This window comes from Phascolarctos cinereus, unplaced genomic scaffold (assembly GCF_003287225.1).
Source record: "Phascolarctos cinereus isolate Bilbo 61053 unplaced genomic scaffold, phaCin_HiC Scaffold_7;HRSCAF=346, whole genome shotgun sequence".
NCBI classification, from domain to species: Eukaryota; Metazoa; Chordata; class Mammalia; order Diprotodontia; family Phascolarctidae; genus Phascolarctos; species Phascolarctos cinereus.
Window position 1 is genome coordinate 86723182 of NW_027556180.1, and position 14076 is coordinate 86737257.

A 14076-nucleotide genomic window follows, 5' to 3' on the forward strand; every position below is an offset into this window, starting at 1 on the left:
GTTTAGAAGAGGGAATTTTATTTTTTAAAACATATTTATATTTCATTAAATATTTCCCAATTACTTGTGGGAGGAGGGGAGCTTCTGTGAACTGTTTAGAGAAGGAGGAGGTTAAAACACCTATGTCATTATCTCCGGCAGGGGTGGGGAACCTTCCCTGATCTATGGTATTAAGCTGATACCCAACTAGGGCCTTATGACACATGTAACATAGAGGTTTAGGTGCTGACTCTGCCTGCATCCAAAATTTCCTGGCTGCCCCAACAATCCCAGAAAGCTTCCTACCGTTTTACAGGGAAGGGAACAGAGGTATTTGTTGAAACTACCATAAATAAATTTGAACTTTTAATGGGTTGAAATGTGATTTGAATAGTAATCTTCAGCAAACTTAATCTTATCTTTTTTCAAAATCTAAGCAGCTTTTCCTGTAAGCTACTAAGTTTCAGTTTCACTGAGACACCTGAGACCAGGAATGACTTACAGGAAGTATGAAAAATATCATACAGGAAATGTATAATGCACCCTCCACTGATTTCTTGTTCTCTGACAAAGAGAATGTGTGGGATTGCCCAGCCATCATGGCAACAAGTATAGGGATAACAAAGGAAAGAAGTACCTACTATGTGCTAGGCACTGTGCTAAGAGCTTTTGACTAATATTGTCTTATTCAATTCTCACAACAACCCTGCAAGCTTATTATTCCCATTTTATAGTTGAAGCAACTGAAGCAAACAAAGGTTAAATGACTTGCCTAAGATCATACAGGTAGAAAGTGTCTGAGGTCACATATGAACTCAGGTCTTCCCAATCTAGGACCAGCACTCTATCCCTTGCACAATTTGATGTCAGGGCTCAGTGGAAGAGTCTGGAAAGAGCCAAGCAGGGCAAAATTTCTGTTAAATCCAGAGAAGCCCGGGTCAAGTGAGCAGCTTGGTTTTTTGTGTGTGTGTTTTGGGGGTTTGGGTTTTTGGTTTTTTGGAGGTTTTTTGTTTTTTGTTTTGGTTTGATTTTTTTGCATTCTCTTATTCTGAAGTCATTGGGGGGAAAAAAATGAAACAATTTCCCAAGATTCAAAGATTTTACCTACTGAAAAATCTTGTTGACAAATGCTTTGCTTGGGTCACCAGGCAGTGTTCCCACTTTGGTCCTATAGCCACAGGATCATTGAATGTGTCTATACTATGTAAGTTGTATGTGAAAGCTTCATCCATGCTTAGGTCCACGAAAGACTGCTAAGCCAGAACAGCCAGGACTCTGGTGCCACTCAATTCAATAAACGCTTATTAAGAGTTAGTTATGTGCAAGACACTCTCCTAAATGTTTGAGATAAACAAACAGAGACAACAATTCCTGTCTTCAAAAAGCTTACATTTACTGGGGTGCTCAAAGAATTCAAACATCAGTAAGGCACGGCCCCTTACCTCCTAATGGAAGTAAAGAAAAGTCTTATAAGCAATCTTGTATATAGCTAGATAGATAGCTACTACATGTAGTGTTTATAATAAATGCCATAAAGTGGTCACATATTCAAATGTGCACTATTCAAAGTTATAATTATGTAAAAAATGTAGTTGGTATCATCCATTATCCATCCAGAACCCACGCAAGCATGCCACCATGAAACTGATGTACAATGCTGGTGAATTTCTCCGGACAACCAAATTTTGCCATAATTTTCTATAAGCCCTCATGACTGACAGTATCAAAGGCCTTTGTCAGATCACCCATCCCACAATAAGCAAACTAGCCCTCCCCAATTCCTATCCTCCTCTGCCCTCCCTTTCCACTGCCTTCTGGAACAGCAGAAAAATTTCCTCTTATCCTAGAGGCTTTCCTCTCACACTCCTTCCATTTCTGGTGCTCACTTAAAGCACAGTTTTCCCCTGAAGACACAACACCTCATGGCACCCTCTACTACCAGCTGCTCCTCTCATATCCTTTGATAAGCTTCTTGCTGCCCAAAGCTGCTTGGAGACCTTCCTATTGCCACTGTCACTCAGCAATCACCTTTCACCTTTAAAGTTCACTCCTTCTCTCCTCATCTATGCACCTTCGGAACACGCTTCCTCCTCTCCAAAAGTTTAACACCTGGCTTAGAGTCTTATTCTCTCCCCCAACCCCTTCTCCTTTTTAAAAACCCTGGGATCCCAACTCCTAAGCCTATTGGACTCTCATGACTTTGATTTATATCAGTGCTTCATAACTTGGGGCCCCCAAGGGGTCTGTGGAAAGGTTTCAAGAGGTCCATGATCTTGGAAGGGAAAAAAAAATTGCATCTTATTTTCACTGGCATGTTCTCTTTCCTCATCTCTACCTCCTAGTGGCTCTGGCTTCCTTCATGTCTCAGCTAAAGTCCTGCTTTCTGCAAGAAGCTTTTCCCACTCCTTAGTCTTAGCGCCTTCTCTTTGAGATTACCCCCCAGTTTATCTCATCTGTATTTTGTTTGTACCTAGTTGTCTGTACGTGTCTCCGCCATTAGACTGGGAGCTCCTGGAGAGCAAGCCCATGTTTTGGCCCTTCTTTGTATCCCCAGCCCTTAACCCATTGTCTGCCACATAGCAGGTGCTCACTAAGACTAACTAGCGCCACACATTGTGATTTGAATCTTTGTTAACTTCAAGAAAATCTGTAGCATGACACAATATAATAAACAGGCTTATCATCTAGGAATGGAATAAATAGTATCATTTTTATACATGTGTTTCTATTTTCCAAATATATTTAGTTGCTATTGTGCTCAATAAAAACACAAATGCATCTTAACGTGTTACTGAAATACTAGTAGCTTTGATCATCATGTGTTTTCTTAAGCAGCTACTGTTAAGAATACAATTATTATTCTGTATTGGGGTCATGAAATTTGGGGACTTTCAAAAGCGGTTCTCAATGTTAACGTATTTGGAAGTGTGGGCTAATGGAAAGAATGCTAGATTTGGACTGCAGGGACCCAGCTTTGACTTTGCTTTTTCTATTGCTTATTTACCTGTAAATACACAGCAATCTCTCTGGGCCGCCATTCTTACTCTGTAAAAGGAGGGTGTTGGACTAAATCACCTAGAACCCACCTTGTTCTGATTCTGGGATCTAGAGGCACAGTTGTCTGAGGCTATATCTTCACCCTTGAAAATGTAAATTTCAAAGTTTTAACCTGATCCTTAGCAGGCAGCTGGGAGGGGATCTTTTTTGTCACATAAAATCTCTGAGCTTCTATTTCCTCATCTGCTAAATGGAAGTGATGATACCTACTTCTAGAGGTTGCTGGGAAGCTCAAATAATATAGTGCATCTGCATTCTGTGAATTTTCAAGTGCTCTATAAATATTTATATTATCCTTATCTGGTCATATTTCACAAATGTACCTCAGACTATATAGCCGATATGTTCTGTAAGTAACAGAAGCACTTAAAACCTACTCCCCTGTTTGATTCCCCTACCTTCTTCTTATTACTCCCCTCCCCCCCCACTTCCCCCGCATTCCCCACCCCCTACCAAATTAGGCTATGCCAGACTTTGGTGGGAGAGGACTGAGGCAACGCTTTCCAGATACAACGCTGGCCAAGATACAAATTCAAAATATCCAAGTGGTTTATTCCACATTCACACTCACTCCATAATTTCCACTAGTGGGGCAGCTAGGTGTCGCAGTGGATTGAGCACCAGCCCTGTGATTCAGGAGGAACCGAGCTCAAATCTGGCCTCAGACACATAACACTAAATAGCTGTGTGACCCTGGGCAAGTCACTTAATCCCATTGCCTACCTAAAAAAAAACCAAAAAGCAAAAACATAATTTCCATGAGTGAGTTGGCTAAGCAGCTAGCCACAAATGTCTCTAAACTGACTTAAAGCAGAAGGAATCTTTGAGGAAGTTTCATTTCACTATGGCATCGTCCAATTCTTTTTTGTCTTTTTTGTTTTCTTTAATTGAGCCAGCCTCTGCAATATTCAATCCCCAGCCTGGGCATGTATCTGAGTCAAACCGTATCCTGGAGACAGACATTTATTTTTCTGACTTTTCTGGGTGTTCATAATTCAAATGGGAGTTTTTGCTAGAAAATATTTTCTTTGGCCAGTGTTCAACTTTCACTCTGTCATTACAGTCTCATGCTTGGTTATACATAGGTCCTTCCCTTCCATATTCATTTCCCCATTTCTAATTGTAGATCTAAGCAGATTTACATAATAATCATTACCATTATTTAATCAAATGATTACAATTAGTTGGTTTAATATCCAGGTTCTTCCTCTCAGCTCCCATTTCATGTCTCTGATTCTAGAATAGACCTTTGGGTTAACAATCACTTGATCGAATTTGTTACAATTACTTTCTCTCTGCTGTTGCCTATAGATTTGGTTTTTTGTTTTGTTTTAGTCTGGACCAGTGATTTCATTGGGTGTGAGGAATTCCCAGGGTGGAAATACTCTCCAGGTCAACAACTCGCTGGCAATTTTTAATCTTTGAGAGTTGCCTAGGGCACTCAGAGGTTATCTGGCTTTTTCCTGGTCACCCTGATGGAGTGTGAATCCTGAGCAGAACTTGAACCAAGGTCACAAATGACTCCAAGGATGACCCTCTGTTCACTACACTGTGTCTGCTGTTCTATTTTCTTTATTGTCATTATAATTAATCATTGAAGCTTTCCCTGGGATTACAGAGGCATTTGCTTTTATAACAACAACAATGATAACAGCTATAATTGACTTCTAAATCTATGATCTCATCATTCCTTTTTTCACATATGGGAGAACTGAGGCTCAGAAGATCAGGTGACTTGCCCATGTTCACACAACTAATATCAGATGTGGAATCTGAACCCAGATCTTCATGACTCTACATGACATACTTGTAACATTATAACATGCTTTCCTTTTCCAAAGTTTAAAGGAAAGTATCAATGGTAACGGAACAGGGGAAACTTTAAATCTACATTTCTACAGTCTATTGGTGGAACCTTAGTTGAAAACTGTGCAGTAACTGTGCCTATCTTTTCTATCTTTGGCACACATGTTCCTTCTACCCCACCCGTTACCAACTGCTTATTCAGTTCATCCAGTTCAGCTTAGTAAGTATTTACTAAGCACAAAGTTTTGGAGATAGGAAGAAAGGCAAAAACAGCCCCTACTTCCAGAGAGTTCACAGGAGAGACAGCACACAAAAATATTGTTCATACAAATACATGTAGTGTAAAGGAAGGTTATCTCATTTAACCAAGATCAGGAAAGAGTACATACATAGAGACAAAAGAAAGAGCAGGACCACGTACAGACAGTTCTTGCTTTATGCAGACTTCTAAAAAAAGTGCTTTTATATAACGGGAATTTGCCCCGACTTGCAGAATGGAGGGAGGGAGGCAGGAACCGGCAACAAGCCCATGGGGGAGGGGGGCCATCGAAGAGTTCAGGGACACATAGGGACTGAGAACTAAGGAACAAAGAGGTGCAGGGCTAGCCAGGAACCAAAAGGAAGAACACAGGGGTGGGGCTGGTGAAGGGAGGGGGAGGGGGAATCATAGGATGCAGTTTATGTCAACTTGACTACACTAGCTCGCATGATCTCTTTTTCCCTTTACCCAGTACCTATCGCTCTAAAAGGCAGCACCGTAGAGTTGAGCATTTACTTGCCCCCAATTTTTTCCTACTTCTTGACTCCCCAGCTAGATTTGAAAGTATTCAGAGATGGGTTCCATGTCCTATACTTTTCTGGGATCCTCTACAGTCCCTAATGCCAGACTGAGTTTCTATTTTTATCTAAAAGGAAATAGGGAACCACAGGTTTTTGAGCAGTGGGAGCAATAGCCTGTGGCTAGATCACAAAAAGAATCTGAGCTGTGGTGCCTGTCTGTTGGAGGAAGGTATTAGGCAATCAAAAGATATTTCACAGGCAACATCCTAGAGATAAGGAATAAGAAAGAACACAGTGCAAAGTGGCCAGAAGTTACTACTAGGTTAATATTTCAATCCCTGCAGCGTGTTAGAGAGCAGGTTACAAGGAAGCCTAGCAGCTATTACGGGGATGCTGGAGTTAAGTGTTCTTCCGGGATGGTGGGACATGCAACCTCCATTTTGGACGACTCACTCTTGGGAGCTATTGCTATTAAAATCCCACAAGGAATGAATCGATAATTTATGAAATTATGAAATGGGAGCAGGCATTCACCAGGAAAGCCCATAATTGGCAGCAGGTAACAGGGCTGCAGTCACACTTTAATAAGGCACGGAGACAAGTGGCCAAAAGTGGGGAGGGATACAGAGGCAGATAGGGATGTGGGAACAGGGGATGGGGTGGTGAAGTAAGGCAGGCAACATGGAGAAGAGGATGGTGTAACAATTAAAAAAGGTTTGAGAGACATAGTTTCTGGGTAATTTAATCATTTCATTAATGAGGCCAGCAGGTTACTAATAAAAGGATGGTCATTTGGCCATCTCTCTTACGCCAAAGACAATTATGGCGGTGGGCTCACATTTCATATACCCTTCAAAGAGTAGCTGTTCCCCAGGGGTGACAATCACCTCTGATTGGATGACACAGTGGAAGATGAGGTATATCAACATGAAGGGCTGGGAGAGACATTACATCACCCTTGGACAGAGAAAGTATCTCTACATCAGACCACCCAGAGCTTTGAGCTATCTATTCAAAGAATACATACCCCACCCAAGCCTGATAGCTTCCACCAGAATGGGGTCTTGAACAAGAAAATTAGTCCAACCTCATCATCAGCAATATTCTTCAGGAGAATGAACTTAAAATCAGACTTTGGAAGAAGGAGAGAGCTCTGAATCTCCCCAAGATATTGGTAATATTCATTTCTCTCAATGGGGAAAGAGAGAGAGTCAGAGAATATCACAGGGAGCATTAGGCAGCATGGATCCCAATGGAGATGGAAGAGGGTTCGGGGGAGTGGGTCAGAAGTTTGAGGTCTCATTTTTATAGACCATTTTGGGGGGAAATAGACCAACTCTTCTCTGTGCCACTTTAGGGTTAGCTCATTAACACATCCAAATCATCTCAAAGTTATCAGTAAAACTTCAAAGTCATTGTCCTGAAGGTATCAGGACCTTTTTGATATTCTATTGGTCTGGAACTGTGGAGGTCTGGATTTTCTCTGGAATTTATGTATCAAAAGACCAGAAACCTTGACAAGAAGCGTCTAGATGGCTTCCCCACTTCAGCACATATTACCAGGATATAATTTTGATTAATATGAAACAACTTACGAATTATGCTCCTTTGATCTTTGGGACAGTTTGTACATGCTTCCTGGCTCCCCTTTGCAATTGTGCAAAGTCAGCCTGACAGATTCCATGTATAAACCCTTAACCTTTGGTTACACTTAAACAGTCAGGCTGCATGAGACCACCCTCTAGAAATACACTTGCACATGTGTATTTACACATGGGGGAAAGCTGAGGTGGAATAAAACCCATTTCTTCATACATATACCAGTTAGTATTTTTCACCCTTGCATGGAAATCATTTACTCCTGTCTATAAAAGCTGTGGATGGTTTGAAGGGTAGCTAGGTGGTCCAGTAGATAGAATGCCAGGTCTGGAGTCAGAAAGACCTGAGTTCAAATCCAGCCTCAGACACTTACTAACTGCATGATCCTGGGCAAGTCTCTTGACCCTGTTTGCCTCAGTTTCCTCATGTGTAAAATGAGCCGGAGAAGGAAATGGCAAACCATTCTAATCTCTTTACCAAGAAAATCCCAAATGGGGTCATGAAGAGTTGGACATGACTGAACAAGAACAAACGTGGTTTAAAATTTGCACCAGCTGCATCCCCACTGCTTGCTGCCTTGGTGTGCTAATAAACTACTTTGTCTTATTTACTGAGTTTGCCTCATTGACCAGGGCAAGGCCTGAACCAGGATTTTTCTCAACAATTTGGAAACTCACATAGAGACCCTTTGCTTACATGACTATCATTGGGTGAACCTACTCTGACTCCACAGCCAGCCCTCAGACCTTTCTCCTATAGTGGGTCAGAGTGGACTCTCTCATCTCTCAGTCAGCCATGAAGTGGTCAGAGAATTAAGCTCCCCAAACTCAGGAAGGATAAGGAGAAAAAGGTTGCAAATCAAATCTGATTCTCTCTTATTTGTGCATTGTCATGATAAATCTGTGATTAAGAGAAACTGAGGCACAAACATCCAAACATAATCTACGTATTGGTAAGGCTAGCAATCACCAATAATAGAGGTCAATGACCCCTCAGTGACCAGAGGACCAACCCTCCCCCCCATACAACCAGAGTATCCTTTTTTACGGTCTGATTACATTAAGTTCATTACATAATGTCAAGGTGACAACTGAACTAAGGCTGTAATTGGTCCGTAATTACATTGATTTGCAAAAAGGGTCTTCCAGAGCCCATGGCAACAGGGACACAGAGTTAGTCAACATCCTTGGAAAAGTATCCAACCCCACACTCCCCAGTACTATACAAACTCAGTGCTAGGAAAACATCTCATAACCATGTTGAACTATCATCCGTAACATGCATAGTCTCCTATCAAGTATCATACCACAAGGCCTGGACAAAATAGTTCTAAATCTAAGCCTTCAGAAATTGATTACAATGGTTATTGCTGTGATTAATAAAACTCTCAGTAATCAATTTCACAAATTCCTCCCTTTGATCCATGAAAGGCAAGCAAGCCTTTCATGGATCACAGACAAGAGTCCAATGCATTGGGAAAGTCTGATGGACTCAGTCCCCATCAGAAAGATATCACAAATGAAAATATGTTGGCGCATAAAAAAGAAGGGAGAAAATGGGCACGAATCGTCTTCATTGCGTAATAATTAGCTTATCTGTGACTAAATCTATATAAGAATATAGATATAATCAACTGATAATCATTTCACGGACCACCAATGGAATTATCAAATTCTTTCATTGATCCTGAGTCTGTGTAAGCAAATACACCAGGGTATTAGTTTGGGCTTGAAAGAAGTGATAAGACTCACACAGAGCCTTAGTCAAATTCTTAGCCTCTGAAGAGAGAAGATTGACAGCCTTGAGTATAGCAGTTGACCCAAAATCTGACAGAGGAGCCTCACAGTCCTTCTCAACCTCTTGCATTTTATACGGGACATACCTAACAGATGGTATCTTCAGTCAACAAGCTGAAGGACTCTTCTAGTAAGTAAAGTGATCTGACAATCATTCTGATATTTATGAGGAGATTTTACAATTCATGCAAACAAGGACCTCGTAATGATAGCCCATAGGTACAGTGTAACAGATGTGACAATAACAGTTCATCAGTGGAAAAGAAGGTGCTGGAGCAAGGAAATTCTCTGGATCAGTGTGTGGCCAGGCTTCCTTAGGGTTGGAGACACGCACTGAAGATGAGATGGCATCAGTCGATCTTATCCTTCAAAGGAGTGTTTGTAGGCAGGCAGGAGGTCTCAAGTAGAAATGTAGCTTTGCTTACCAAAAGATCAATAGCACCGAGGTAATTCAGAAGAACAATATAGCACTACTAGATCTTAAACTATATTATAAGGCAGTAATTATTAAAACTATCCGATATTGGCTAATAAAAAGAAAAAGAAAGAAATGGAAAAAGGAACAGAATAGAAATACAATTTAGAGCAGCAAATAAATATTGTAACTTTGTGTTTGAGAAGTTTTTGAGTTTTTGAGTTTTAAGTTTTTGAGATAAGAATTCACTATTGCATAAAAATTGTTGTGAAAACTGGAAGCAGTATGGCAGAAATTGGGCATAGATCAGTATCTTCTACCATTTACCAAGATAAGATAAAAATGGGCACATGACCTAGATAGAGAGATATTACAAGAAAACTTGAAGAACGCGGAACATATTACTTATCAGATTTATGGACAGATGAACAACGCATAAGTAAACAACAGACAGAGAACAAAGTGTAAAAGGGATAATTTCAATTATGTCATATTAAAAAAGATTTTGTACAGATAAGACAAATGTAGCCAAGATAAGAAAGAAAGCAGAAACTGGGGGAGGGGGTAAGGAATTTTATACACAGTTTCTCAGATGAAAGTCTCATATCTCAAATACAGAAAGAACTTAATAAAATCTATAAGAATACTAATCATTCCCCAACTGATAAATGGTCAAAGGATGTTGGACAGGCAGTTTTAGAAAAAGAAATCAAAACAATTTATAGTCATAAGAAAAAAATACTCTAAATCATTATTGATTAGAGAAATGCGAATTAAAACAACCTTGAGATTGAGATATCATTTTACACCTATCGATTGGCTAAAATGATTGAAGGGGAAATGGCAAATGTTGGAGGGGATGTGAAAATATTGGGATGCTTCTTCATTGTTGGACAGCAATCTGGAATTATGCCCAAAGAGTTACTAAACTGCCTATACCCTTGACCCAGCAACACCACAACTAGGTTTATTTCCAAAGATGCTTAGGGAAAAAAGAAAAGAATCTATGTGGATATTTGTAACAGTTCTTTTTGTGGCAGCAAAGAACTGGAAATTGCAGGGATACCCATCAAGTGGAGAATGGCTGAACAAGTAGTGGTATATGATTGTGATGGAATACTACTATACTCTAAGAAATGATAAGCCCATTGATTTTAGAAAAACATGGATAGACTTGCAAGAAATAATGAAGAGCAAAATGAGCAGAACCAAGAGAATGTTGTATACAGTAATAGCAATATTGTTTTACTAACAGCTTTGAGCTACTAAGTCATTTTCACTATTATAAATGCCTAAATTAACTACAAAGGACATATGAAGGAGGACAATAGATTCATCCAGAGAAGGAACTGATAAATATAAGTATGTATGAATGGTTTTACACACACATACACACACACACACACACACACACACACACACACACATATTTCTGTCTAATGGTAACGCCCTCTAGGGCAGATAGGGAGGGAAGGAAAAAAAGGTTTAAAAAAATGATAACTTTATTATATATATTTGATACATGATAACTTTATTATATATATTTGAAAGGAATTGCAAGTTGTACATAATAGATTTACAGTTTCATGTGCAATTATCTTTTTTTATTCTATGTTATGAAAATGCTTGTTTTATTTCATAAATTATAAATAAATAAAATTTTTAAAAAACAATAAGAATACAGCCTCCAAACAAAGCTGATCATTAATCCATTCTAACCATTTTTGACTGTAAGTTGGAGCATAAACCAGTAGAGCAGTTAACACAACGAGGGACAGCAATCAGGGTCTGAGAGGAAAAGGTATAGGATTGCTGTTGTTATTTGTCCTTCATTCTCAAAGAGGACCACAACATCAAGGACAGGAGAGAAAGAAAAGGGCCCTTGCAGACAAGATCTATCACTCAAAGCTGCCCAGCAGAACCAATAATTTATTTGATACAGGTAAGAGTTTTCCATAACCAACCTCAATTTTTCTAAAATATAATAATCCAAAGCACCACACTTCCACCAGAACAGATTATCATCTAAGTCTCCAGCAGTCTTTGACCATCTCTCACTTAGTTTAACAGCATATGCTTTTGTCATCCTTAGCTGATCCCACAAGCCACCTTGACCCCAGGAGCTCAGTAACTTTCCCAAGGGGATCCCTGAAGGAACGCTGGCTCCCTGCCCCTACTATCACCCTCTAAAGAGATTATAAATGGACAACCTCCCGCAGATGATGAGAAGAGGCGCTGGGGAGGATTAATTAGGGAAGATTGCATGTTCCTACGTGGGGCATCTCCCAGACATCCAGTCAAGGTCCCTCACTGCTATGAGGCTTGTTACCTTTAGCCAATTGCTTAGAATGTGCAGTCCTTGAAACTGGCAAACCCTCTTTCTAAGGATTTATTGGACTGCTACAATTGTTTTGGAAAGTAAACAAATGATTACTTAAAATTTTTGTCTTTCCAACTAAATGCTATATTTCCTTGGCAAACTGCCACTTTGACAAATGATTCCTAGTATTACAAATTTTTCCTCAACTCTTCCTGTTACATTTTAGAGTTTTGGTCTAAATGCTTGTTTTACATAATTACTTTTAAAAGGCAGAGACCTCTATTCAGAGTTCTGCTTTGTAATAAAAACCATACAAGTGCTTAATTTCTTTGAAGTGCTAGAAAATAAATCTTTTTCCTTCTAGTAAGGGAAAATACTATATCATTAAAAAAAAGCACTCTATCAGTAAAAAAGGTTTCTCATTTCTTAATCAAAGATGCTTATATTCATGGCAGAAAGTCTTTGGTTGGTCAACAGCTTGCCTTATTGAGGAGATAATCTGATTTGAGGCCAAGAGGAGAAATCTGATCTCCCAAGGTAATCCTCCTCAGGGAAATCCCACAGTGAAAAATAATCAGCAGAGTGCTCTGAGGCTGCCTTAACAACAGTGGCCCTGGGCCTGGGGTTCCTCCTGAATGGAGTCACTAACTGTCATGATAAATCTGCCAGTAAGGGAAACTGAGACACAAAAAGTCTGAGCATAATCTACTTATTAGTAAGGCTAGCAATTGTCAATAATAGAGATCAATGGCCCTTCAGGGACCAGAAGACCCTCCCATTCCATACAATCAGAGCATTCTTTTTTACAGTCTGTCTATATAAGTTTTATTACATAATGTCAGCTGGTACCAAATAAACTAAGGCTGTGATTGGTCCATAATTACATTGATTTGCAAAAGGGATCTTCCAAAGCCCATGGTAACAGGAACACAGCGTTAGTCAACCTCCTTGGAAAAGTCCCCAACCCCACTCTCCCTGTACTACAGAAGTGCTTGGAAAAACATCCCATGATCAGGGTGAATCATCCTCCATTCATTTTCTTTATCTGTTTCGACAGGCAAATTAGCTCAAAGTTACATACATAGTCTCTTATCAAGTATTATACTACCAAGGCATATATAAAATAGTCTAATCTAAACCTTTAGAAATTGGTTATAATGGTTATTGCTGTGATTAATAAAACTTTTAACTACTAATCAGCCAATAATAAATTTCACATCATGAAGATACAGAAAAGGGAAGAGGCAGTGTTGAGTAACTAACTGGTCTTGACCTGACATTAGGTTGCCAAAGGATGGAAGGGTCAGGGGATACTGGTATCATCATGGGATTGGACAGATTAAGTCTCCTCATGGACTCCCTATTAGACAAGCTGCTAAAAGCTTGAGACAAGGGAAAACTGCCAGTTCCACTGGGAATGTCCAAAACTCAAGCATAGACTGGACTCAGTATATAGATAATTGTGGAAAATTAATTCAGCCAGGTGAATACAGGACATGCTTAAAAACAAGACTTGAAGGTCTAGAGGCAGGAAGGGCCAGCAATACCATTGGACCAGGCTACCTCAAGGTTATTGTGAATCTCCCCCACACTCACAAGCATTTGTCCAAATCCTTGTTCAAATGTGCACCCACCCAAGAGGTCAGCCTTATTCAATATATGGATGATTTATTGCCTGCGTCTTGATCACAAGGAGCCTGTGAGGAAGATACCATTTTCCTCCTGCACTGTCTTTTTAAAAAAGTCCACTGAGCCACCCCTTTAAAGTTAGTTTGCCCTTCCTACAGTGCAATCCCTGAGATATGAGTAGACTCCAGCACTAGGGCTTTGATAAATGATAGGATCCAAGGTATCCTTCAGATGCCAATACCAAAAACAAAATGCCAGGTATGTGTGAGGTGCTACTACCCTGGGATTCCATCACTGGTGGAACTCACCAAGGAACTAATGGTTTGCACAGCTAAAGAATCCTTTATACCCTCAGGGCCTTGAAAGGAAACAGCTAAGCAAGCTAAGCAGGTGGTGGTCTACCCACCAACTTTGGGACTGCCTGATTTTGACAAACTGTTGTCCTTTTTGTTCAGGAATGGAGAGAGGTTGCTTGGGGAGTCCTCACTCAGACGTAGGAGCCCCATCCCAGACCTCTTGGTTATTACTTGTGCCAACTTGATCTGGGGGTGCAAGGTGCTTTGGGCCCTCGCAGCCACTGCTGAGCTTGTAAAAAGAAGTTGACCCTCGTCCTTGGCCACTCATTGACTATCTGTGCCTCATAGTATTGCAGCCTGTTTACTCCAATCTAAGACTCAAGCCTTTTCCCACCAGTA

General features: G+C 40.2%; 1 protein-coding gene across 1 annotated transcript in view; it reads right to left on the minus strand.

The window, feature by feature from the left end:
• Positions 1–7679: 7679 nt before the first annotated feature.
• Positions 7680–14076, minus strand: part of LOC110197140 (caspase-10) — a 49764-nt gene continuing 43367 nt past the window's right edge. Inside the window, exon 11 of the mRNA XM_020970849.2 lies at positions 7680–9437. Coding sequence (XP_020826508.1) covers positions 9385–9437 — 53 coding nt within the window. The 3' untranslated portion in view covers positions 7680–9384. The remainder of the gene's footprint in view (positions 9438–14076) is intronic.